Source organism: Scyliorhinus torazame, chromosome 17 (assembly GCF_047496885.1).
Source record: "Scyliorhinus torazame isolate Kashiwa2021f chromosome 17, sScyTor2.1, whole genome shotgun sequence".
NCBI classification, from domain to species: domain Eukaryota; kingdom Metazoa; phylum Chordata; class Chondrichthyes; order Carcharhiniformes; family Scyliorhinidae; genus Scyliorhinus; species Scyliorhinus torazame.
This window is the reverse complement of record NC_092723.1, coordinates 62704372-62730901: the sequence shown is the minus strand read 5'-3', so window position 1 is coordinate 62730901 and position 26530 is coordinate 62704372. Positions and strand designations below refer to the sequence as shown.

Sequence of the window (26530 nt, the reverse complement as noted above, 5' to 3'; positions counted from 1 at the left end):
CATAAGTCTTACACAATAAACCCTTGTTAACAGCTCTGAGCTTCACCTGAACACCGGTTTACACCTGGGCACCGGTTTACACCTGGGCAGGAGGAATCGCTGGTCGCTATGGGAGGCACCTTGCGCTCTCTCACGCGACATAGCGGGATGTCAAAGTGGGCGCCAACCATCAAAGAAAAACTACAGGTCCCATGAGGCTAGGCAGGCGCGCATGCGCTTGTCGGGCAAGGGGACGCACTTTGTTGCGCGTGCGCACCGACCGAGCAGTGGGCCGGCCCTGGAGGCTTCGCCGCCCATTCTCCTCGGTGTGGCTGAGGTGAGTTGTCAGATTGCCTTGTTTCATGGTTACGCCGTCCTACATTTCGTGCCTTGTTATTTAACTGGATTTCATATTTTCCTCACTTCCTTGGACCTATGGCCGGGAAAGTAAAATGGGCGACAGACATCGAGAAATCGGTGCTGGTAAATAATTTTGAGAAGAGGGGCTGGAGTCAGATATCCACTGATGAAGACTGGAACTTCTACTGGTGAGTGAAGCACAAGGTACTGCTTTGTGATTTTAATTAAGTTGTCATTTGTCCAGTACTTTGCCGTGAGATTTTATAAAAATAGATTTACTGCTAACCATTTGCCTCTGAGTACTTAACATGGTTACCGTTCAGGATGAATTCCACCTTCATACTGGAGCAGCATGTCAGATCTTCAGGTTATCTGTCTTTCTATCATCTGTACCTTTCTCTTTGCTGTCAGCAGCTCTTTGCTTTATTTGTCTCTGTTGGGTTTTTTTGCTCCCTGCAGACTACCGTCCATGAGTTTCTGTTATTTTCTTTTAAGGTTGCATTCACACAACAGGTTTAACATTGGTGTGAAGTCTTTTCAGCTCTGCATTGATGCAGAATCTGAATTGTAAATCAGATTTTGAGGTCTGATATGAATCAAAATAAAGCAGTGCAATTAGTGTGGAGGATAGTTCACATAATTAAACAAAATACTAAACATTACTCTTGCCACAACCACCATTCTGGATGTTTGTCACTTTGCTGATCAATATTTTTGAAAACAGAAAGGACAAAGAAGAATGTTTGCAAATAGAAGTTATCTTTAGAAGACCTTCCCTTCCAGGGAACCTCATTCTGCTTCACCAGTCAAGCCCCTCACCGACAAGAGAAATATAAACCCTGGCTTTTACCCCCTAATTCCATCCATCTTGATAAACCTTTTCTATCTACCCTCACTTCCAATAAGCTTATGGATATCTTTCTTATTAAGATTGAACCTCTATGTTTAGCTGTCTCTGCTATCTCTCTATCTTTTCCTCACCCATCAAATCAAACCTCCTTCCAGGTTCCCATAGTCCCTAACCTTGAACCTCTCTCTCGCGCTGTTGCTTACTCATTTGTTTTTCTTCCTCTGATTTCTCAATTTCACCTTTCAAAATCAACTTGTCCATGATATTCGCCTGCTTCCATTCCCGTCTAACTGCTGTCTTCCCAACTCCTCTTCCTGATTCCCATGCTAAACGTTTCAAAGTAAACACCCTCGATCCATCTCACTGTGAAAACTCTTGCTCCATCCCCAGATTCTCTACCGATCCAAGGTCCTCTTTTACTCAGAAGTCTTTCCCACAACTCTCTGAATCTCTCTAATTAGGTTCCAACCCTGGCACAACAACTAAACATTGAAACAAAAGTTCACTATGACTTAGTTTAATGATGGTGCATTATTTACTCAAACCTCTTTAACCTTTCTTCAGCCTTTGAAGTGATCCTGCCTCTCCAAAGACCACTGTTCCATTCTGAAGCTCAGTGGAACTGCCCTTGCTTGATTCAACACTTATCTGTGTGATTGTGGCCACAACATCTTCAGTGGCTTATCTTTATTCACTGGAGTGTATCCTTGACACTCTTCTCATTTACATGTTTCCCATTCGTGACCACCTCCACCGACATGAGGATCATTGGCATTGTATAACATGCTTGTTCCTATTTTATATGATGTCCAGGAAACTGGGTGGGAAGGGACAGGTATTTGCAGCTGCATTGGGTTTATTCTTGATGACCTAAAGGTCACGAAGGATAGTGAGAACACAGGTGTTTGGCTTCTCGGATTGCTTTTCAGTAACTTACAGAAATTAAAATGGGACAGAACATTTCTGATTTTTGAAATGGTGGATTTTGAAATGCTTTATTTTTCATCCATGCTGGTGGGGGATCCAATCACCACGTGCACCCCTCAATGAACTTTGCAAGTAGAACTCAGCTAGTTACCATAGTATGGAGGAATTTGAGAGAATGGACGTAATTTTTTTTTTTTAAATTTAGAGTACCCAATTAATTTTTCCAATTAAGGGGCAATTTAGCTTGGCCAATCCACCTACTCTGCACATCTTTGGGTTGTGGGGGCGAAACCCACACAGACACGGGGAGAATGTGTAAATTCCACACCAACAGTGACCCAGAGCCGGGATTGAACCTGGAACCTCGGCGCCGTGAGGCAGCAGGGCTAACTTACTGCGCCACTGTGCTGCCCTAATGGACGTAATTTTAATGAAGGAGAGAGCAAAAAAGTTAAATGCTACAGTAAAATATTTGAATACACTGCTTGCTGTGGTATATAGTGACACAGAGAAAATAGGAGCTGGAGTCGGACCAATAAAGTACAGTCAGTTTCTTGTCAGTGTTGAGTTACCCGATCTTGGCTCCTGATTCTATCCAGTGACTTGTTTTGGAAAGTGAACCTGTTTATTGTTCAAAATTTGGCAATGCCTATTGCCTAAATGTGTAATGCTTGTATAGTAGTAGTAATAGAGTGTTGCCAGTTCACTGGAACTGTATCTTAGCACCTACATTGTTTCACATTTGTCACATGGCTTGTCAAATAGCCAATATTGGATGAGCAAAAATTTCCTCTAATTATCTATTGTCCAAAATCAATGTCTTCGGACCTCACCGCAAACTCAGCCACCAACTCCACCATTCCCCCTGGTTTATCTAAGTCTAGCCTAGACTGTTTGCAAACTTGATATTGTATTTGACTTGAGGTGAACTTCCAATCTCATATCAACTCTCATTACTTCCAACTCCATAACATTGGCCTACCTCATTCTTTTTTAAAAAATATATATTTTATTCAAATTTTTCGGTCAAACAAAGACAGTACTAAATGTTCCCCTTTTGCAACTTTAAAACAATATAAATAATGATGATGACCGTTTTTTTTAAAAGAGTAAATAATATATTAACTAGACGGCAACTGCCAGCAACAAAAATAAAAACTAGTCAATATCCAAAATAATAAAGTCACAAAAACCAATATAAATAACTCATATACAAACACCTGTACAAAACCCCTGAGGGCCCGGATGGGCCCTCCCCTCCCCCCCCCCTCCCCCCTGGGTTGCTGCTGCTACCTTTCCCATTTCCATTATCGTTCTGCGAGATAGTCGAGGAACGGTTGCCACCGCCTGGAGAACCTTTGAGCCGAACCTCTTAGTGCGTATTTTATCCGCTCCAATTTTATAAACCCCGCCATGTCGTTTATCCAGGCCTCCACGCCTGGGGGTTTAGCTTCTTTCCACATAAGTAATATCCTTCGCCGGGCTACTAGGGACGCAAAGGCTAAAACATCAGCCTCTCTCGCCTCCTGCACTCCCGGCTCGTTCGCAACCCCAAATATCGCCAACCCCCAGCCTGGCTCGACCCGGACCCCCACCACCCTTGAAAGCACATTCGCCACCCCCACCCAGAACCCATGCAGTACCGAGCATGACCAAAACATGTGGGTGTGGTTCGCTGGGCTTCCCGCGCATCTCCCGCACCTATCCTCCACTCCACAAAATCTACTTAACCGTGCTCCAGTCATGTGCGCCGTGCTCCAGTCATGTGCGCCCTATGTAGAACCTTGAATTGTATCAGGCTGAGCCTGGCGCATGAGGACGAAGAGTTTACCCTACTTAAGGCATCTGCCCACATCCCCTCCTCAATCTCTTCCCCTAGCTCCTCTTCCCATTTTCCCTTCAGCTCCTCCACCATCGTCTCCCCCTCGTCTCTCATTTCTCTGTATATATCTGACACCCTACCATCCCCCACCCATGCCCCCGAAATCACTCTGTCCTGAATCTCTTGCGCCGGGAGCCGCGGAAATTCCCTCGCCTGTTGCCTCGCAAAAGCCCTCAGTTGCATATATCGAAATGCATTCCCCGGTGGCAACCCATATTTTTCTGTCAGTGCTCCCAGACTCGCAAACGTCCCGCCTAGGAACAAATCTTTCAATTTCACAATCTCTGCTCTCTGCCAAGCTTTAAATCCCCCATCTATCTTCCCCGGGACGAACCTGTGGTCGTTCCTTATCGGGGACCTCACTGAGGCACCCGTCACTCCCTTATGCCGTCTCCACTGCCCCCAAATTTTCAGCGTTGCCACCACCACTGGACTTGTGGTGTATTTCTTCGGGGAGGACGGTAAAGGCGCTGTTCCCCTACAGGACGCCATCTCTAGTCTTTTCCACGCCGTTCCCTTCCCTTCCCCCATCCACTTGCATACCATTGATATGTTGGCGGCCCAATAATAGTCACTTAGACTCGGCAGTGCCAGTCCCCCCCTATCCCTACTACGCTGCAGGAACCCCCTCTTCACTCTTAGGATCTTCCCAGCCCACACACAACTCATAATGCTCTTATCCACTTTCTTGAAAAAGGCCTTTGTAATCATCACAGGGAGGCACTGGAACCCAAAAATAAACCACGGAAGGACCACCATTTTAACCGCCTGCACCCTACCCGCCAGTGACAGGGGCACCATGTCCCATCTCCTAAAGTCCTCTTCCATCTGCTCCACCAATCTTACTAAATTAAGCTTATGCAAGGTTCCCCAGTTCCTGGCCATCTGGATCCCTAGGTACCGAAAATCCCTTGTTACTCTCCTCAACGGCAAATCATCTATTCCCCTGCCCTGTTCCCCAGGGTGCATCACAAACAGCTCACTCTTCCCCATATTCAATTTATATCCTGAAAATTCCCCAAACTCCCTGAGTGTCTGCATTATCTCGGGCATCCCCTCCACTGGGTCCGCGACATACAACAACAAATCATCCGCGTATAGTGACACCCGGTGCTCTTCTCCTCCCCTAAGTACTCCCCTCCACTTCCTAGAGCCCCTCAGCGCTATGGCCAGTGGCTCAATTGCCAACGCAAACAGTAACGGGGACAGAGGACATCCCTGTCTTGTCCCTCTGTATAGACGGAAGTGGTCAGATCTCTGCCTATTTGTAGTCACACTTGCCACCGGGGCCCTGTATAGAAGCCATCCAATAAACCCCTCTCCAAATCCAAATCTCCTCAACACTTCCCACAGGTAATCCCACTCCACTCTATCAAATGCTTTCTCTGCATCCATCACCACCACTATCTCCGCCTCCCCCTCCAGCGGGGGCATCATCATCACACCCAGCAGCCTCCGTATGTTAGTGTTCAATTGTCTCCCCTTAACAAACCCCGTTTGATCCTCGTGAACCACCCCCGGGACACAATCCTCCATCCTCGTTGCCATCACCTTGGCCAAAAGCTTGGCATCTACATTCAGGAGGGAAATAGGCCTGTAAGACCCGCACTGCAGCGGGTCTTTGTCCCTTTTCAAGAGCAGCGATATCGTCGCTTCCGACATCGCCGGGGGCAACGTCCCCCTTTCCCTGGCCTCATTAAAGGTTCTCGTCAGAAGCGGGGCCAGCAGGTCCACGTATTTCCTATAAAATTCCACCGGGAACCCATCCGGTCCCGGGGCCTTCCCTGCCTGCATGCTCCCAATCCCTTTTACCACCTCCTCCACCTCAATCTGTGCTCCCAGTCCTGTCCTCTCCTGCTCCTCAACCTTCGGGAATTCCAACTGGTCTAGGAAGTGCATCGTTCCCTCCTTCCCTTCCGGGGGCTGAGCCTTATACAGCCTCTCATAAAATGCCTTAAACACCCCGTTCACCCTCTCCGCTCCCCGTTCCATCTCACCCTCCTCGTCCCTAACCCCTCCAATCTCCCTCGCCGCCCCCCTCTTCCTCAGTTGTTGGGCCAGTAACCGGCTCGCCTTCTCTCCGTACTCATACTGCACTCCCTGTGCCTTCCTCCATTGTGCCTCCGCCTTGCCTGTGGTCAACAAATCAAATTCCGTGTGCAACCTTCGTCTTTCCCTGTATAGTCCTTCATCCGGAGCCACCGCATACTGCCTATCCACCCTCAAAATCTCTCTCAACAATCTCTCCCTCTCTTTGCTCTCTTGTTTCCCCTTATGGGCCCTTATGGAAATCAGTTCCCCTCTGACCACCGCCTTCAGTGCTTCCCAGACCACTCCCACCTGAACCTCTCCGTCGTCATTAATCTCCAGATACCTTTCGATACATCTCCTTACCCTTACACACACACCCTCGTCCACCAACAATCCCATATCTAATCTCCACAGTGGGTGCTGTTCCTTTTCCTCTCCTACTTCCAGATCTACCCAATGTGGGGCATGGTCCGAAATGGCTATAGCCGAGTACTCAGTCCCGGCCACCTTCGGGATCAGCGCCCTTCCCAGGACAAAGAAGTCTATCCGAGAATACACCTTGCGGACGTGGGAGAAGAAGGAGAACTCTTTACTCCTAGGCCTAGTAAATCTCCAGGGATCCACTCCTCCCATCTGCTCCATGAAGTCCTTGAGCACCCTGGCCGCTGCCGGCCCCCTCCCGGTCTTGGACCTCGACCGGTCCAGCCCTGGATCCAGCACCGTGTTGAAGTCTCCCCCCCCATTACCAACTTTCCCGCCTCCAGGTCCGGGATACGCCCCAGCATACGCTTCATGAAGTTGGCACCATCCCAGTTCGGGGGATATACGTTCACCAGAACCACCGCCTCACCTTGCAATCTGCCACTCACCATCACGTATCTACCCCCACTGTCCGCCACTATGGTCCACGCCTCAAACAATACCCGTTTCCCCACTAATATTGCCACCCCTCTATTTTTCGCATCCAAGCCCGAGTGAACTACCTGTCCCACCCATCCTTTTCGTAATCTGACCTGATCCGCCAGTTTCAGATGCGTCTCCTGCAGCATGACCACATCTGCCTTTAATTTCTTTAGGTGCGCAAGTACCCTTGCCCTCTTAATCGGCCCATTCAGCCCTCTCACGTTCCACGTGATCAACCGGGTTGGGGGGCTCTTTACCCCCCCCCCACCCTCGTCGACTAGCCATCCCCTTTTTTAGACCAGCTCCTCACCCGGTTCCCACGCACCCACTTGTCCCCCCAACGGTGTCCTCCCGTCCCGATCATCCCATCCCGTAGCAGCTTCCCCTTAACAGCAGCAACCCAGTTACCCCCCCGCCCCCCCCCCCCCCCCCTAGATCCCCCTCTAGCGTGATTGCTCCCCCCATGTTGCTTCCAGAAGTCAGCAAAATCTGGCTGACCTCGGCTTCCCCCGTTTAACCTCAGCCTCCCATTGTGTAAGGCCCCCTCCTTCCTGCGCCCCCTTTTCGCCACAATTACCATAGCGCGGGAGCAAAGCCCGCGCTTCCCACTCGGCCCCGCCCCTAATGGCGCAGCTCCCCCTCTCCTTCCCCACCGGCGCCCACAGTTCACCATAACCCCCCCCCCATCGAGGGGAAAGAGAAAAACTTTCCCCCCCTTCCGATTCCCAGTCCCGTGCAATCACACCACTGCTTTATTACAAAAGTTCTTTCTCTCTCCAGTCTAGTCCAGCTTCTCCTCTTCAATGAATGTCCACGCCTCTTCTGCCGTCTCAAAGTAGTGGTGTTTCCCTTGATGTGTAACCCACAGTCTCGCTGGCTGCAGCATACCAAATTTAACTTGCTTTCTATGGAGCACCGCCTTGGCCCGATTGAAACTCGCCCTCCTTCTCGCCACCTCCGCACTCCAAACCTGGTACACGCGGATCACCGCGTTCTCCCACCTGCAGCTCCGTGTCTTTTTCGCCCATCTCAGGACCATCTCCCTGTCTTTATAGCGGTGAAACCTCACCACTATAGCTCGAGGTATTTCTCCCGCCTTTGGTCTTCTCGCAAGGACTCGATATGCTCCCTCCACTTCCGTCGGGGCCTCCGGTCCCATTCAGGAATGAAGCATCGTGCTCACATATGCCCCGACGTCCGCTCCCTCTGCACCTTCGGGAAGACCCAAAACTCTTAGGTTCTTCCTCCTCGAGCTATTTTCCAGGGCTTCCAGCCTCTCCATACACCTCTTATGCAGTGCCTCGTGTGTCTCTGTCTTCACCACCAGGCCCTGTATTTCGTCCTCATTTTCGGCAGCCTTTGCCTTCACGCCACGAAGCTCCAATTCTTGGGTCTTCTGCGCCTCCTTTAGCCCCTCAATCGCCTGCAGCATCGGGGCCAGCACCTCCTTCTTTAGCTCCTCAACACATCTCCGAAGGAACTCTTGCTGTTCCGGGCCCCATACCAAACGGCCTCCCTCCGCCGCCATCTCGCTTCGTGCTCCCCTTCCTTGCCGCTGCTCCAGAGGATCCTCTGCAATCCAGCCACTATTATCTCCTTTCTCCATGTACATCCGGGGGGGATTCCCTTCTGTTTCTCCGCACAATGGGTTTAGCCGTCAAAAATTGCCGTTGGGGCTCCCAATAAGAGCCCAAAGGTCCGTTCAAACGGGAGGTGCCGAAACGTGTGACCTAGCTGGTCATCGCCGCACCCGGAAGTGCCTACCTCATTCTGTGTCTGCTTATTGCTGCAGAAACTCTCAGCCATGCCTTTGTTACTTCGAGACTTGAATATTCCACTCCTGGTTGGCCTCTCATCTTCCATGCTCCATTATTTTTGTTTTTGGATTGATGCAAAACACTAATCGGTATCCTTACTTTCACCAGTCCTGTTTACCCACCATCCTTGTGCTTGGCTGCCAGTCCGGTAATGGCTCAATTTAAAAATACTCATCCTCATCACCAGATCCCTCTGTGGTTATCTCTGTGACCTCTTCCAGTTCTACAAACCTCAGAGCTCTGAACTTTACCAATTCTGGCTTCCTGCACATCCTCAATTTTAATAGTCGTACAGTTGGTGGCTGTGTCTTTAGTTGGCTCTAAACTCTGGAATTCCCATTTTTACTGCTTTCCTCTTTTAAGATGCTTCTTAAAACCTACCTCTGGTCAAGATTTTGGCTAAAGGTCGTAATATCTTCTGATGTAGCTCAGTACTAATTTTGTTTGATAACAGTAAATCTTCCAAGGAATGTTGAAGATGTTATATAGATGGAAGTAGTTGTAAGAAGGAGGTATAATGGAATACTATCTAGTCAGCATTTATTGAAGAGAAAAAAAATCTTCCTCAAATTCTTGGACATAAATGACTTTTTAAAAAAATAAGCTCACATAGTAGTTACAGAAGAATTTATCACAATGTTTGGAATATTGCAGCTGTTAATTTGCTTTGTTAAAATTGAGTGGATGCAATAAAAAAGTCAGAATGTGTTCAGTAAATCCATAATCTCAAATTCATATTGTAGAATTGGGACTCTGCCTTCTCAATAGAGAAGGATTTTACGGCACTGGTAAAACACACATTTTAGTGGTCTGATGGTCATTGTTAAACAGCTTTGGTATAGACACATAGGCTTCTCAACTGGATTTGGTATGTGGCACAGAGATCCAAGCAAAAGGAATGGGATCGGGAGGAATGTATTATGAATGTATTAGTAATAGGAAGCATTTTATATTCTTGAGAAGCGAATGTTGACTTAAATGTCCTCAAAGTTGTATATTTAAAACAAATATAATGGCTACTGTTGCACTTCCTTTCTCTTAGGATGAGCGTACAGACAATTCGAAATGTTTTCAGCATTGAAAATGGCTACCGTCTGAACGATGATCAAATTGTGAACCATTTTCCAAATCATTATGAGCTGACACGGAAGGATCTCATGGTGAAGAATATCAAGCGCTATCGGCGAGAACTGGAAAGAGAAGCAAGCCCACTTGTGGAGAAAGATGAAAATGGGAAATATGTTCATTTAGGTAAATGGAGAAACCTTAAATGTGATAACGGGAATTTGTTCAGATTAATGAGAACACTTCCACCCAAGATGTAAATAAGGCTGTCATCCAATGTATTTTGGTATTCTCTGTTATTTGATTACATTAATTTAATCTAGTCATTATTATTGCTACACTTCCCTACATGTTGGGTGCGATTCTCTGGCTCCATTGCACCCAGCAAATACTCCCGCTGTGTCGGGAGAGGTCCACAACGGGATTTGCGCTGGACGCAAATCAGTTTCCCATTTTCCAGGCCCACTCTAGCTGGTGTGATCGGGTTCTCACCCAGAAAGGGCAAAAACTTGATCGCAACCTGTTTACATTCATTTTTAGCACATAAGTGCGATTAAACTTTAATGTGGCCTTTGGTATTCACCCGACCCCGACGGGAAGTCACTGGACATGAATCACTTCTTGTCCCTAAAAGCAAGGACAGGGTGCCGGGGACACCGAAGTGGGAGCAAGGGGGTGAGTACCCTCTCTAAACTTACCACCATGGTGCCGAGGGGGGTTGTTTAAGGGAGGTGGGGTCTTGGGCTGGGCTGGATGAGCTCAGTTGGGTGAACACAGTGGCGAGATTCTGTGATCCTAAGGCTAAGTGTTGACGCCGTCTGAAATGCCGTCGCGTTTCTCGACGGCATCAACACGGCCTCAGGATCAGCAATTTTGGTCCCTACAGGTTCATGCCTCTCCACAACTGCTGATCCCGGCGTCAAATGGGTGCCTTGGGATCCGCGCATGCGCAGTGGCTTCCATCAATGCGCCGGCCCCGACGCAGCATGGCGCAGGACTACAGGGGCCGGCGCGGAGGAAAGGAGGCCCCCAGCCAGAGAGGCTGGCCTGCCGATTGGTGGACCCCGATCGCAGGCAGGCCACATCGGAGGCCCCCCCGACCCTTCCACGCCGAGTTCCCGCAGGCTGAGAGCAGGTGTGGACGGCGCCGGCGGGACTCAGCTTTTTTTACGACAGGCGTTCGGCCAATCCTGGGCCGAGAATCGGCGGGCCGGCCGCGCAGAGCGGGGATTCGCTGCCCTGGGCTGAGAGAATTCCGCCCAGGACATCCTGAAGGGGGAGGGTGAACATAGGTACTAATGACATTGGCAGGAAGAGTGATGAGGTTCTGCAGAAGGAGTTCGGCACTAAGCTAAGAAGCAGGACCTCTAGGGCTGAAATCTCAGGGTTATTCCCTATGCCACGTGCCAGTGAGGCTAGAAATAGGAGGATAGTGCATCTAGGACATGGCTATCCCAGTGGTGTAGGAGGGAGGGTTCCAGATTTCTGGACCATTGGGATCTCTTCCGGGGCAGGTGCGACCTGCACAAGAAGGACGGTTTGCATCTAAACTCGAGGGGCACCAATATCCTGGCTGGGAGGTTTGCCAGTGTCACTCGGGATGATTTAAACTAATATGGCAGGGGGTGGGAACCAAAGCGTTAGCTTAGAAGCTGTCATAACTGAAGGGGAAATAGAGAACAAAAATAATTGAAATTGGCCGGTACGATGTTGTGGGCATCACAGAGACATGGCTGCAAGGGGATCAGGGCTGGGATCTAAATATACAAGGATATGTGCCCTATCGAAAGGACCGGCAGATGGGCAATGGGGGCAGGGTTGCATTGTTAATAAGGAATGAAGTTAAATCGATAGCAAGGAGCGATATAGGATCAGAAGGCATAGAATCTCTGTGGGTAGAGTTGAGGAATCGCAAAGGTAAAAAGACCCTGATGGGAGTTATGTACAGGCCTCCTTAGCAGTAGTCAGGATGTACGGTAGAAAATAAATCAGGAGATAGAGAAAGCATGTACAAAAGGCAATGTCACAGTAATAATGGGCAACTTCAATATGCACATGGACTGGGAAAATCTGGTTGGTAGTGGATCCCAAGAAAAGGAATTTGTGGAATGTTTAAGAGATGGTTTTTGGAACAGCTTGTGGTAGAGCCCACTAGGGAACAGGAAATTCTGGATTTGTGATGTGTAATGAGGCAGACTTGATTAGGAATCTTAAGGTGAAGGAACCCTTAGGGAGCAGTGACCACAATATGATAGAATTTACTCTGCGGTTTGAGAGGGAGAAGCTGGAGTCAGATGTAACGGTATTACAATTAAATAAGGGTAACCACAAAGACATGAGGCAGGAGCTGGCCAGAGTTGATTGGAAAAGGAGCCTATCAGGGAAGACAGTGGAACAGCAATCGCATGAGTTTTTGGGGGTTATTGGGAGGCACAGCAGAAATTCATTCCAAGCAGGAGGAAACATGCTAAGGGCAGGACAAGGCATTCATGGCTGACGAGGGAAGTCAAGGACAGCATAAACGCAAAAGAAAAAGCATACGAAGTGGCCAAGATTAGTAGGAAGCCAGAGGATTGGGAATCATTTAAAAGTGAGCAGAGGCTAACTAAAAAGCAATAAGGGGAGAGAAGATGAAATATGAGTGCAAGTTAGCTAGTAACGTAAAAGAAGATAGGAAGAGTATTTTTCAAAATATAAAAGGTAAGAGAGAGGCAAAAATAGACATTGGACCACTGGAAAACGTGGCTGGAGAAGTAATAATAGGAAACAAAGAAATGGCAGATGAACTGAATAGTTACTTTGCATCAGTCTTCACGGTGGAAGACACCAGTGAGATGGCAGAGCTCCAGGAGAATCATGGGGCAGAGGTAAGTGCAGTGGCCATCGCTAAGGAGAAGATTCTGGGGAAACTGAAAGGTCTGAAGGTGGATAAGTCATCTGGACCGGATGGAATACACCCCAGGGTCCTAAAGGGGATAGCTGAGGAAATTGTGGAGGCATTGGTGGTGATCTTTCAGGAATCACTGGAGGCAGGAAGGGCCCCAGAGGACTGGAAAGTGGCTAATGTAACACCGCTGTTTAAGAAGGGAATGAGGCAGAAGACGGGAAATTATAGGCCGGTTAGCCTGACTTCGGCCGTTGGTAAGATTTTAGAGTCTGTTATTAAAGATGAGATTGCGAAGCACTTGGAAGTGCATAGTAAAATAGGACTGAGTCAGCACAGCTTTGTCAAAGGGAGGTCATGTCTGACAAATCTGTTATAAGGAGCTTAGACAAAAGAGAACCAGTGGACATGATTTATTTAGATTTCCAGAAGTCCTTTGACAAGATGCCGCATAGGAGACTGTTAAATAAGTTAAGAGCCTATGGTGTTAAGGGTAAGATCCTGGCATGGATAGAGGATTGGCTGACTGGCAGAAGGCAGACAGTGGGGATAAAGGGGTCTTTTTCAGGATGGCAGCCGGTGACCAGAGTTGTGGCTCAGGGGTCTGTGCTTGGACCACAACTTTTTACACTATACATTAATGATCTGGAAGAAGGAACTGAAGGCAACGTTGCTAAGTTTGCAGGTGATACAAAGATCTGTTGAGGGACAGGTAGTATTGAAGCAAGGGGGCTGCAGAAGGATTTGGACAAGCTAGGAGAGTGGGCAATGAAGTGGCAAATGAAATACAATGTGGAAAAGTGTGAGGTTATGCACTTTGGAAGGAGGAATTTAGGCATAGACTATTTTCTAAATGGGGAAATGCTTAGGAAATCAGAAGCACAAAGGAACTTTGGAGTCCTTGTTCACGATTCTGTTAAGGTTAACATGCAGGTTCAGTCGGCTGTTAAGAGGGCAAATGCAATGTTAGCATTCATGTCAAGAGGGCTAGAATACAAGACCAGGTATGTGCTTCTGAGGCTGTATAAGGCTCTGGTCAGACCCCATTTGGAGTTTTGTGAGCAGTTTTGGGCCCCGTACCGAAGGAAGGATGTGCTTGCCTTGGAAAAGATCCAAAGGACGTTGACAAAATGATCCCTGGAATGAGGAACTTCTTGTATGTGGAACGGTTGAGGACTCTGGGTCTGTACTCATTGAAGTTTAGAAGGATAAGGGGGGATCTTATTGAAACTTACAGGATACTGCGAGACCTGGATAAAGTGGACATGGAGAGGATGTTTCCACTTGTAGGAAAAACTAGAACCAGAGGACACCATCTCAGACTAAAGGGACGATCCTTTAAAACAGAGATGAGGAGGAATTTCTTCAGCCAGAGGGTGGTGAATCTGTGGTACTCTGCCACAGAAGGCTGTGGAGGCAAAATCACTGAGTGTCTTTAAGACAGAGATAGATAGGTTCTTGATTAATAAGGATATCAGGTGTTATGGGGAGAAGGCAGGAGAATGGGGATGAGAAAATATCAGCCATGATTGAATGGCGGAGCAGACTCGATGGGCCGAGTGGCCTAATTCTGCTCCTATGTCTTATGGTCTCCAGGATGGGGATCGTGTGGAACGTCTTCCCTCTGTAGCATCAAAAATCTTTAAACTGTCTTCCAGCATGTCAATATCAATTGAAGGTAAAAGTCTTCAAACCTTTGATGTCTGCCATAGATCAGAATCACAGAATCCCGACAGTGCAGAAGGACGACATTTGACTCATCGAGTCTGCACCAACCCTCCAAAGGAGCATCCCACCCAGAGCCGCCCCCTGTCCTATCCCCGTAACTCTACCTAACGCTTTGGACTCAAAGGGGCAGTTTATCATGGTCAATCCACCTAACCACATCTTTGGACTGTGGGAGGAAACCGGAGCACCCGGAGGAAACCCACACAGACGAATGCGGAAACTCCACACAGACAGTCACCCAAAGTCTGAATTGAACCCGGGTTCCTGGCTCTGTGAGGCAGCAGTGCTAACCACTGTGCCACCGTGCTGCCCCTGTCTGATATGTTGAAAATCTTTGAGGTGCTTTTTCATACTCATTAACTTTTTAAAAATAATTTTTATTCAAATTTTCACAAAATATCAACAACAAAATACAGAAAGAAAAGAACAACCCCCCCACCCCCACCCCCCATTAACAGCCTTCGTCAACACAAAGGCAAATATACACACCCACTCAAGAAAAACGACACCCCCCCCCCCCCCCCCCCCCCCGGGTTGCTGCTGCTGACCATCTTCTAACGTTGTGCCAGAAAGTCTAGGAACGGTTGCCACCGCCTGAAGAACCCTTGCACCGATCCCCTTAAGGCAAATTTCACCCTCTCCAATTTAATAAACCCCGCCATATCGTTGATCCAGGATTCCACGCTTGGGGGCCTCGCATCCTTCCACTGAAGAAGAATCCTTCGCCGGGCTACCAGGGACGCAAAGGCCAGAATACCGGCCTCTTTCACCTCCTGCACCCGCGGCTCCTCTGCCACCCCAAATATTGCGAGCCCCCAGCCTGGCTTGACCCTGGAACTTACCACCCTCGACACCATCCTCGCAACACCCTTCCAAAAGCCCAGAACACGTGGGTGAGGTTTGCTGGGCTCCCTGAGCACCCAATACATCTGTCCTCGCACACAAAGTACCGTCTTATCCTTGCCCCGGTCATGTGAGCCTTATGTAGCACCTTAAATTGTATGAGGCTGAGCCTCGCGCAAGAGGAGGAAGAGTTCACCCTCCCCAGGGCATCCGCCCACGTCCCCTCGTCAATTTCCTCACCCAACTCCTATTCCCACTTACCCTTTAGCTCCTCCACCGTGGCCCCCTCCTCCTCCTGCATCACCTGATACGTTGCTGAGATCCTCCCCTCTCCAACCCGCACCCTCGACAGCACCCTGTCCTGGACCCTGCGTGGCGGCAACAGTGGGAACTCCACCACCTGCCGCCGAACAAACGCCCTTACCTGCATATATCTGAAGGTGTTTCCCGGGGGGAGCCCGAACTTCTCCTCCAGCTCACCCAGGCTCGCAAACTTCCCGTCCACAAACAGGTCCCCCATCCTTCTAATACCTACCCTGTGCCAGCTCAGGAACCCTCCGTACATCCTCCCCGGGACAAATCGGTGGTTCCCCCGAATCGGGGACCACACAGAGGCCCCCACATAGCCCCTGTGACGTCTCCATTGCCCCACAATTTGGAGGGTAGCCGCCACCACCGGGCCCGTGGTATACCTAGTTGGAGAAAGCGGCAGCGGTGCCGTCACCAGCGCCTCCAGGCTCGTGCCCACACAGGACGCCATCTCCAGCTTCTTCCATGCCGCCTCATCCCCCTCCATCACCCACTTACGCACCATCGCCACGTTGGCGGCCCAATAATACCTACAGAGGTTAGCCAGCCCCCCCCCCCCCCCCCCCTCCCCATCCCCATCCCTGCACCGCTCCAGGAACACCCTTCTCACCCTCGGGGTCTTCTGCGCCCACACAAACCTGATAACGCTCCTGTTAACCCGCCTGAAGAAGGCCCTAGGGATCAGGATGGGGAGGCATTGGAACAGGAGCAAAAACCTCGGGAGCACCGTCATTTTAACTGACTGCACCTTACCCGCCAGGGAGAGGGGCAGCATGCTCACCTCTTAAACTCCTCCTCCATCTGCTCCACCAGCATCGTGAAGTTAAGCTTATGTAGGGCCCCCCAGCTCCTAGCCACCTGGACCCCCAGGTACCTGAAACTCCTCTCCGCCCTTTTTAGCGGGAGCTCACCAATCCCCCTCTCCTGGTCCCCTGGATGCACTACGAACAACTCGCTCTTCCCCATATTAAGCTTGTACCCGGAGAAATCTCCAAACTCCCTAAGGATCCTCATCACCTCCGGCATTCCCCTCACCGGGTTCGCCACATATAGCAGCAAACCATCCGCATAGAGCGACACCCGATGCTCCTCCCCACCCCACACCAGCCCCCTCCAGTTCCTCGACTCCCTCAACGCCATGGCCAGGGGTTCAATCGCCAGCGCAAAGAACAGGGGGGACAGGGGGGACACCTGCCTCGTCCCCCGGTGTAGCTGGAAATACTCTGACCTCCTTCTGTTTGTGGCCACACTCGCCACTGGGGCCTCATATAGCAGCCTCATCCACCTGACCAACCCCTCCCCGAACCCAAATCTTTTCAACACCTCCCACAGGTACCCCCATTCCACCCTATCAAAGGCCTTCCCCGCATCCATCACCGCCACTATCTCCGCCTCCCCTTCCATCGCCGGCATCATTATATTCAAGAGCCTCCGTACATTAGTATTCAACTGCCTCCCTTTCACGAACCCCGTCTGATCCTCGTGTATGACCTGCGGCACACAGTCCTCTATCCTCATGGCCAAAATCTTTGCCAGCAACTTTGCATTTACATTTAAGAGTGAAATCGGGCCTATATGACCCACACTGTAGGGGATCCTTGTCCCGCTTCAGGATCAGGGAAATCAGCGCTCTAGACATCGTCTGGAGCAGAGCCCTCCCTTCCCTTGCCTCGTTGAAGGTCCTTACCAACAGCGGGCCCAGCAGGTCCGAATACTTCTTGTAAAATTCAACCGGGAACCCATCCGGCCCCGGTGCCTTCCCCGCCTGCATGTTCCCTATCCCTTTGACCAACTCCTCCAACCCAACCGGCGCCCCCAACCCCGCCACCTGCCCCTCCTCCACCCTCGGAAACCTCAGCCGGTCCAGGAAACGACCCATCCCTCCCTCCCTCCAGTGGGGGCTCAGACCGGTACAGTTCCTTGTAGATGTCCCTGAAGACACCATTGATACCCACCGTACTTCGCACCGTGCTCCCTCCTCCATCCCTAACTCCCCCGATCTCCCTAGCTGCCTCTCGCTTCCGAAGCTGGTGCGCCAGCATCCGACTCGCCTTTTCTCCACATTCATATACCGCCCGCTGCACCTTCCTCCACTGCGCCTCCGCCTTCCTGGTGTCAACAAATCGAACTCAGCCTGGAGGCTACGCCGCACCCTAAACAAATCCTCCTCCGGGGCCTCCGCGTACCTCCTGTCCACCCTCACCATCTCCCCCACCAACCTCTCCCTCTCTCTCCTCTCCCCCCTTTCCTTGTATGCCCTAATGGAGATCAGCTTTCCTCTGACCACCGCCTTCAGCGCCTCCCAGACCACCCTTACTTTCACCTCCACATTGTCATTAGCCTCCAGGTACCTCTCTATACACCCCCGGACCCACCCGCACACCTCCTCGTCCGCCAGCAACCCCACCTCGAGGCGCCACAGCTTATGCTGGTCCCTCTTCTCCCCAACTCGAGGTCCATCCACTGCGGAGCATGATCAGAAATGGCTGTCGCCGAGTACTCCGTATCCTCCACCCTCGGAATCAGCGCCCTGCTCATGACAAAAAAGTCAATCCGGGAGTAGGCCTTGTGGACATGGGAGAAGAATAAAAATTCCCTGGCCCCGGCCTCGCAAACCTCCATGGGTCCACCCCTCCCATCTGGTCCATGAACCCCCTCAGCACCTTGGCCGCCGCCGGCCTCCTGCTCGTCCTAGACCTAGAGCGATCCAGTGCCGGGTCCAGCACCGTGTTGAAATCCCCCCCCCCCCCCCCCCCCCCCCCCCCCCCCACCCCATTATCAGGCCCCCTGTGTCCAGGTCCGGAATCCGGCCCAGCATATGCCGCATGAACCCCGCATCGTCCCAATTCGGGGCATATACATTGACCAACACCACCCGCTCCCCCTGCAGCTTGCCGCTTACCATCACATACCTACCGCCATTGTCTGCCACAATGCTCGACGCCTCGAATTACACTCTCTTCCCCACCAAGAACGCCACCCCCGCTTTTTTGCATCCAAACCAAAATGAAACACCTGCCCTACCCACTCCTTTCTCAAACTTACATGATCTGCCACTCTCAGGTGCGTCTCCTGAAGCATGGCCACATCCGCGTTCAGCCCCTTCAGGTGCGCAAACACCCGGGCCCGTTCAGTCCCCTTACATTCCAGGTTATCAGCCGAATTAGGGGGGTACTAACCCCCCCCTCCCCCGCCGACTAGCCATAGCCCTTCCTAGGCCAGCCACGTGCCCGCACGACCAGTTCTCCACAGCGGCAGACCCCCGCCCCTTCCTCCTCTATCAACTCCAGCTCCCCGTTGGCCAGTCCAGCAGCAGCCCGGTCCCACCCCCCCTAGCTGCATTGCACTCCCGTAAGTCATCTGATCCCAGCCACTCCCGCCGCTCCATCGACCCCCCCCCCCCACCCCACCACCCTCCTGTCCACCAGCAGGATCTGATCCATTCCACTCCCAGTGCAAGAGAAAAAGCCTGCGCTTCCCATCTCTGGCCCCGCCCCTTCAACCCTAAGCGTGGGAAAAGGCCTGCACTTTCCACTCGCCCGGCCCCGCCTCCCCTGCCGCAGCTCCCTTTCCAGGCCCGGTCCCACTACTCCCAACTCAGGCCACCCCCCGGCCGCAGGGCCCCATCTCCCCTACCAACCATCAACCCCCCCAAGCAGTTTACCTGCCCACACGGCGGACCTAATCAAAATAATGCCCAATCAACCCCCGAAAAACAAAGAACCCCCCCCTCGAAACACAACAAACCCCAACCATCCCTCCACCGCGACCCCTCGTCCCCGACCCTTAGTCCGAGTCCAGTTTTACGGCCTGAACAAAGGCCCTCGCCGCCTCCGGGGACTCAAAATAATGGTGTTGATCCTTATAGGTGACCCACAGACGCGCCGGCTGCAGCATACCGAACTTCCCCTTCCTGTGCAGCACTGCCTTCACCCGGTTGTAACCTGCCCTCTTCTTTGCCACCTCCGCGCTCCAATCCTGGTAGATCTGGACCTCCGCGTTCTCCCACCTGATGCTCCGCTCATTCTTGGCCCACCTTAACACACACTCTCGATCAGCAAACCGGTGGAACCGCATCAGCACCGCCCGCAGCGGCTCGCTGGGCTTGGGCTTCCTCGCCAGTACTCGGTGTGCCCCCTCCAGCTCCAAGGGCCCCTGAAAGGCCCCCGATCCCATCAGCGAATTCAGCATGGTGACCACGTACGCCCCCGCGTCCAATCCCTCCAGCCCCTCCGGGAGACCCAGGATCTGCAGGTTCTTCCGCCTCGACCGGTTCTCCATCTCCTCGAACCTCACCTGCCTTTTCTTGTGGAGCGCCTCCACCTTCACCGTTCTCCGAGACCTTCTGCCGGACCTCCTGGATCGCCGCCCCTTGGGCCGTCTGGGTCTCCAGCAGCTTATCGATTGAAGCCTTCATCGGCTCCAACAGCTCTGCTTTCAGTTCCTTAAAACAGTACTGGAGAAGCTCCTGCTGCTCTTGTGCCCACTGCCTGGTCTCCGCCTGCCGCCATCTTGGTCCTCCTCCCTTGCACCTTTCTTTGCTTCAATGCCACTTTTTTAATCTCCCCACTCCTGGTCCAATCCATACACTATCGGGGGAATGTTGCTGTCCCGTACCCACACCAGGAAACGTCGAACAAGCGCCGTTATGGGCCCTAAAAAGAGCCCAAAAGTACGTTTTTAGTGCGAGCTGCCGAACGTGCGACTTAGCTCCGCATAGCCGCAACCGGAAGTCCTTCATACTCATTATCATTCCCCTTTAACTTTTTCAAGTCTCTTAAGTGTGCTGAGAAGCCTAAACGCTTTGAACTGCATCGTTTACATTCAAGTTCACAGTCTATTACCTTTTATAAGCATCTTGATTGACAGGCCCAGGCCAATTCAAAGGAGGCTATTTGTCATTGTCTCTGGCGAATCAAAGGAGGGTTTGCTTTGTTTGTATCTATAGCTCTTCACGGTCCACTAACTATGAAGTGTTTCCTCTTTTGATGGCTGATGCGGAAGTGAACCCCCCCCGCGCATGCGCGGGGATGACGTCAGCAGCCGCTGACACTCCCGCGCATGTGCGGACTTCTGCCGGCCGGCGGAATCCCTTGGGCCCCGGCTGGCGTGCCGCCAAAGGCCTTTCCCGCCGGCTGGCGACGCCCCAACCACTCCGGCGCGGGCCTAGCTCCTCAAGGTGAGGGCTTGGCTGCACCTTTGGGGCGGCCCGACGCCGGAGTGGCTCCCGCCACTCCATCACGCCGGGACCCCCCGCCCCGCCGGGTAGGGGAGAATCCCGGCCCTGAGGCTCCTGCCTTGCCAGCTTCTTTGGGTTCCACAGCCCGAATCACCCCAGCTCCAAAAGAATTTCTAAGTATGGGTGGATTGCAATCCAGATCGTACCAATCTATCCAGCAGGAGTTGTACCTCGTTTCTCTTGGAGACCACAATTGAGATTTTTTGGGAGAATTCCACCCATTGCACTAATGCTGTTCATATTGAAATTTTAGGCCAACACAGGTCTCTGTGGTTCAGTTAATAAACAAAACCCCAAAAAGCTACCTCAAGTTTTATTCATTATTAATCTAATGCCGATGATCTATTTAAAAATTGCTGAATCAAATATGGATTAATTTGATCAGTTCATTAACACTGTGATTATTTAAGTTGATCAGTTGGTCACAGAGCTGGTGTAGATAAAATGAAAGATCGATTCACAGCCTGCAGAAATTTGAGATATTAGAAGCATGTTCTGCTTTGATTTCTCACAACAATTTCTTACTTCCCTTAATGTCCGGCATTGTGAGTCTGTAAAGTTTTATCTACAGTTGAACAATACAGACTCATGTGAAAATGTATCTTGAATATGTGCCTATTCGTGCATTTTGAATGTCATTGCCTCCGGCAAATCCAACTGATGTAAAATCTTTATTTTCTGTATGTCTTCTTTTAGTGAGGTAGATTTAGAACGACTATGCCCTGTTTTTAAAGGGACAGCGCTGTATTTAAGCCCCATCAGAGGTGTCCTGATTTTATTCTAGGAACACGTCCTGCATTTTATGCCTTCTGTTGTCAGTTGCATTCCACAACACCTGTTGTTGCCAAATGGCTCCTGTTCCCGAAACCAAATTAAAACTAAGTGTTTAATTGTTTATACTGTATTATTCCACATCACTTATTGCAGCACTATAGTTGATGTACCAGGTAATGGTGGCGACAGGTGTCCGAGACAACTTGAATCAGTTCTAAGCCCAAAGCATGCAAAGTTCTAACTGTATACATTTGATTCAATGTTTACTCCAAAAGACCTCCAAAAATTATTCAAGTGTTTGAAGTAAAGACTCGTTAATAACTTACAACAGTCAGGTAACTCGGGTTAAATGACAAACATGTGCAACATAGTTTTCAATTGCTTCACAGTGGCCATCGTAAAATGACACAGCATATTCAGACAAAATTACGCAAGTTGGCCGAACAATGAAACTGTGCAAGTGCCAAGTGTTTTGGAGTTCTATTTATGAGGCAAAACACAAGTTGATAAAATACATGCAAATGAGGAATTGTTTGGCTTAGCATGTTGTGCACCTTGGACACATTTTCCGATCTCCTAATTGGATCTCTCAATTGATTAAAATAACATATCCCTGATTGTCATTGACCTCACTTGAATATGAGAAATTTTACCAGGATCACACATTCAGTATCGGGAAATGTGCTCAACCTCGCTTAGAAGTTGGATCAAACTTTATAGAGGTTGAAACTTGCAAAATAAGCTCTCTGATGTAGCACTAAAACTGATTTTTAAAATTCTATTTTTGACACCTATTCTATACTTAGTTAGCTGACTTGATGTCCTTGGGAAACTTCAGATTGCCATGCTGAAAAGTAGGGTATTAGACTGGATTGGATCCATTTTGTGGAGGTAGGTATTCTTTTCCATAAAACAGCGGATGGATCAGAAAGGTAGTTGAAAGCAGGATTCTTTTCTCAACACTAGGAAACCTCAGTCAGTGGATCTGCCTGAAAATAATGAATTTTATTGTGCATTGGATAAACTTCAATTTTGGGGGCTTTAGGGGAATAATGCTCTCATTTATTGGGAAAGAACTCCGAGAGAAAAGCTGTACTGGGAAAATAAATTGTTTTACAGGTGTAAATACAAGCAATATTTCAGTAATATTACAGTTGGCAATTAAGGTCAACTCAACATTGCAAAGGACTGCGTGAGTCTCACCCTCACAACCCAAAAGATGTGCAGGGTAGGTGGACTGGCCACGCTAAATTGTCCCTTAATTGGAAAAATAATGTAAATTTTTTTTTTTAAATTGCAAAAGACGAGGAAGTGCAACCCGTGCCATAGAACCGTGTAATACAACTTTTGATTCCATGTGAACATTGGGCTAATTAATTTATGCAAGAACAAGGAACAGGTGTAGGTGTTTCAGTCCCTTGAGCCCGCTCGCCATTCAATAAGATCATGGCTGACCTGAGAGTAACCTCAAATCTGCATCCTGCCTACTTCTGATAATCTATCACGCCCTTACTTACCAAGAATCTATTCACCTCTGCCTTAAAAATATTCAAAGACTCTGCTTCCAGTGCCTTTTCAGGAAAAGGGAGTTCCAAAGACTCATTACCGTCTGAATGGAAGAGAAAATCCTCATCACTTTTTTAAATGGGCAACCCTCTGAGTGACCCCAGTTCTAGATTCTCCAACAAGAGGGAGCATGCTCTCCACATCTACTCTGTTAAGACCCCTCAATCTTTTATTTCAGTCAGGTTGCCTCTTACTCTTTTAAACTCCAGCGGATACAAGCCTAGTCTCTCCAACCTTTCATAATACAGCCCATCCATTCCAAGTTTTAAAAAAAGAAGCTAAAAGCTTGGGACAGTTTGAAGATTCGGCATTTTCACTAGCCAATTGTAGGTGCATTATTCTTAAGACTATGATTGATTACGTAGCATGCGGAATACATTTCTTTAAAAGTAGGGAGTACTAAAAATGCCTGACTGCCAAACTGGTAATTGGCGAATGGAAATAATGAAGTGAGAAGCTGATTTGTTTACCTGAACGTACTATTGATCACCCATCCTAACCACCCTAAAATTATTCATCCTTGTATCTCTTTGCTTGGTTCCATTTTTACCCCTTCTAACCACCAGTGTATCTTAAGCAAAGTTCCTTATCTTGTCCCTATAGTTGGTTCCAGAGGAACCTCTCACTGCCATATCATTCCCATTTTCATTTACATGTGTCTAGCCAGTGACATTATCTGCACGCATGGGGTCAATTTCCATATGAATGCTATTACCACACAGCTTGACCATTTTACCACCCTCATTTCGGGCAACACCTTTTATGTTGTCAACCTGTTTATCCAACAAAGTCAAGATTAAGCCAGATCCACCCACAACTGAAATTGTTCATCTGCCAATGCTGAGCCTCTTTACCTATGGTTCTAATTCTGCCTATTTTTGAATTAAGTGGTATGCAATCTTAGTGTCCTATTCAATGTTGCATAAATCTTCAAAACGTTGCCATTCAGTCTCAAAAGGGGTATAACTTTCTCCAGCTAAATGCTGGGAAGAGCAGAACCATCCTTTGTGCTTTCCTTTTTAAAAATAAATTTAGAGTACCCAATTCATTTTTTCCAATTCAGGGGCAATTTAGCGTGACCAATTCATCTACCCTGCACATCTTTGGGATCTGGGGGCGAAACTCAAGCGAACACAGGGAGAATGTGCAAAATCCACACGGACAGTGACCCAGAGCCGGGATCGAACCTGGGACCTCGGCGCCGTGAGGCAGCAGCACTAACCACTGCGCCACTGCTGCCCGTCCTACATGCTTTCCTCGCCTCCATACTGCAGTTCTTTCCTTTTTGGTCTCCCATTAGCACTTTATTTGTATGAGCTGGTATCCTACGCACACCCAGTCACGCTTCCCCATTACCTCCATCTTCCCTTGACTCCCAATCCCACGGTGCATCAAATTTAAAATTGTTATCTTTGCATTTATATTCTTCATTTTCCCTTTTTCTGTAGTCTCCTCCAGCCCTTATAAGCCCCTGCAAAAATTCTGGTCTCTGGCCTCTTGTGCATCCCTTTCTCCCTTTTCCTCAACCCACGATCCTGTTGCAGCTGTGCTTTCTGCGACCTAGGTCCCACATTAAGTTTCTTACTGAAACTCTCCTCTGTAATCATCGTTCGTTTCTGTAAGACCCTCCTTTTAAAAAAAAAAGGCAACTATTTTATGAAATTTATGCTCACCAATGTTTCTCCTTGACTGACCTGCCGCCTTTTTTCCTCATGCCTGTGTGAAACTCCTTTGGATAGTTTTCTACGTAAAATGTGCTTTGTTACTACATCTGTAACATCCTGCAGCTCTACACTTTGCTCATTAACTCTTGTCTCCTATTCGTGACTTCCATTTCTGCTAATTCACTCAGTGTTGGTAGAGCCATCGGCTTTCTAACCTTTACTCACTGGGACTTTCTAAATCACACTGTCTTGCTACTTCTCATCCTGCTTCCAAAATCCCACTTGAAACCTACCTTTTTAGCTATCGTTTTAGAACAACTACCTTCGCTGCAATTCCCTACCTTTGCTGCAATCCATTTTGCCTCTGTGAAATGCCATGGAACATTGACTACTATATAATTTGTTGTTGAACAGTTAGTAAAAAGTGAGTGTTAGCAAATTAAAGAATTGGAACCACTAAGTGCCATCAATATTGCATGGAGAAATACACATCACATCAAATAAAATATACGCAGGCAATTGTATTCAAGATGCTCCCTTTTGCTTGCCTTTTTTAATTAAAACAATGAATTTCAAGTGAATTCATTTATTTAAAATATATATATATAAAATCAATTTTATAGTTGTTTTGGAGTCCTTTGAGCATTATATCTACATCTGCTCGGCTGCACCAGAGATATTAGTTATGGGGAGAATCTGAGTGGCTTCCAGCTAACTATCTTCTTTTCTACGATCGTGTGGTAATTGTTACTGTGATAGTAGCTGTGCCTCAAAGGTAACAATGCTCACATTGAAGAATGCAACTGTTGTCATACCTAAGACATGCAGCTTCTGCATTAGATGCAGGGTTAAGATACGTTGTACTTCTCACAATAGTAGTCCTTAAATAAATCCTAAGGACCAAATAACTGTGACATTAACTTTTTCCACATGGGAGGTACCTGTGTTTTTTTAAATATCTCAAACATTGTTTGAATAATTATCTGAACAACATGTTAATTTAGCCAAATTCTTTTATTTTTTTGCATCAACCTGTGTCAGGCCTTGATCGTGGAACTTAGAACAAAAAAAATTGTTCTCTCCCTTTTTTCTTCAGTCCTCCTTCTGCACTGTAAATTCTATGATTCTCATCTTGGGGCAACATATTCCACCTCTTGTGTTAAATGTTGCACGGAGATTGCAGTACTGGTAGCATTTATCTTTTTGGGCAAGTGTTTCAGAGCAAAACTACAGTGAGTGAAATGTGAATCTGTGAAGTCCTTATCCAAAATTTTCACTCTCCTAATTCTTACCAATAACAGACTTATATGACCTCTTTAATGTAGTTAAATTCCCCAAAGTGCATCGCATTTGGAGGCCCAAGCTGGAGTTACTGGGAATTAAGGGTAAGTGGCCAAAGGATCTATTCAGCAGATGGATATGACAAAAGGATTTTTTACATGGCTTTTATTTATTTCACCTTGCATAGTGGAAACCAGGTTCATATTGCTGATACTTAACACTGTGGGGGGCAGATGGACAGCAAAGACCTTGCAGTCAGATCTAAAAAAACAAAATAATGCAGGCACATGGAAAATTTAAATAAAAACAGAAAATGTTGGTCAGCAGGTCTGGCGGAACCTATTAATATTTCAGGTTGTTGATCTCCTGTTAGAACTTTGACTAAAATGACTTGAAATGGTAATTCAGCTGCCAGACCTGCTATTTCC

At 48.7% G+C, this 26530-nt stretch overlaps 1 protein-coding gene across 4 annotated transcripts in view; it reads left to right on the top strand.

The window, feature by feature from the left end:
• The first annotated feature begins 246 nt into the window (after positions 1-246).
• LOC140393905 (polyglutamylase complex subunit TTLL1-like) overlaps positions 247-26530 on the top strand; it is an 86631-nt gene continuing 60347 nt past the window's right edge. For 3 of the 4 annotated variants that reach the window (XM_072480524.1, XM_072480525.1, XM_072480522.1), the window contains exons 1-2: positions 247-527; positions 9792-10000. In XM_072480524.1, coding sequence (XP_072336625.1) covers positions 415-527; positions 9792-10000 — 322 coding nt within the window. In that variant the 5' untranslated portion in view covers positions 247-414. The remainder of the gene's footprint in view (positions 528-9791; positions 10001-26530) is intronic. The other variant, XM_072480523.1, reaches the window with a different exon arrangement.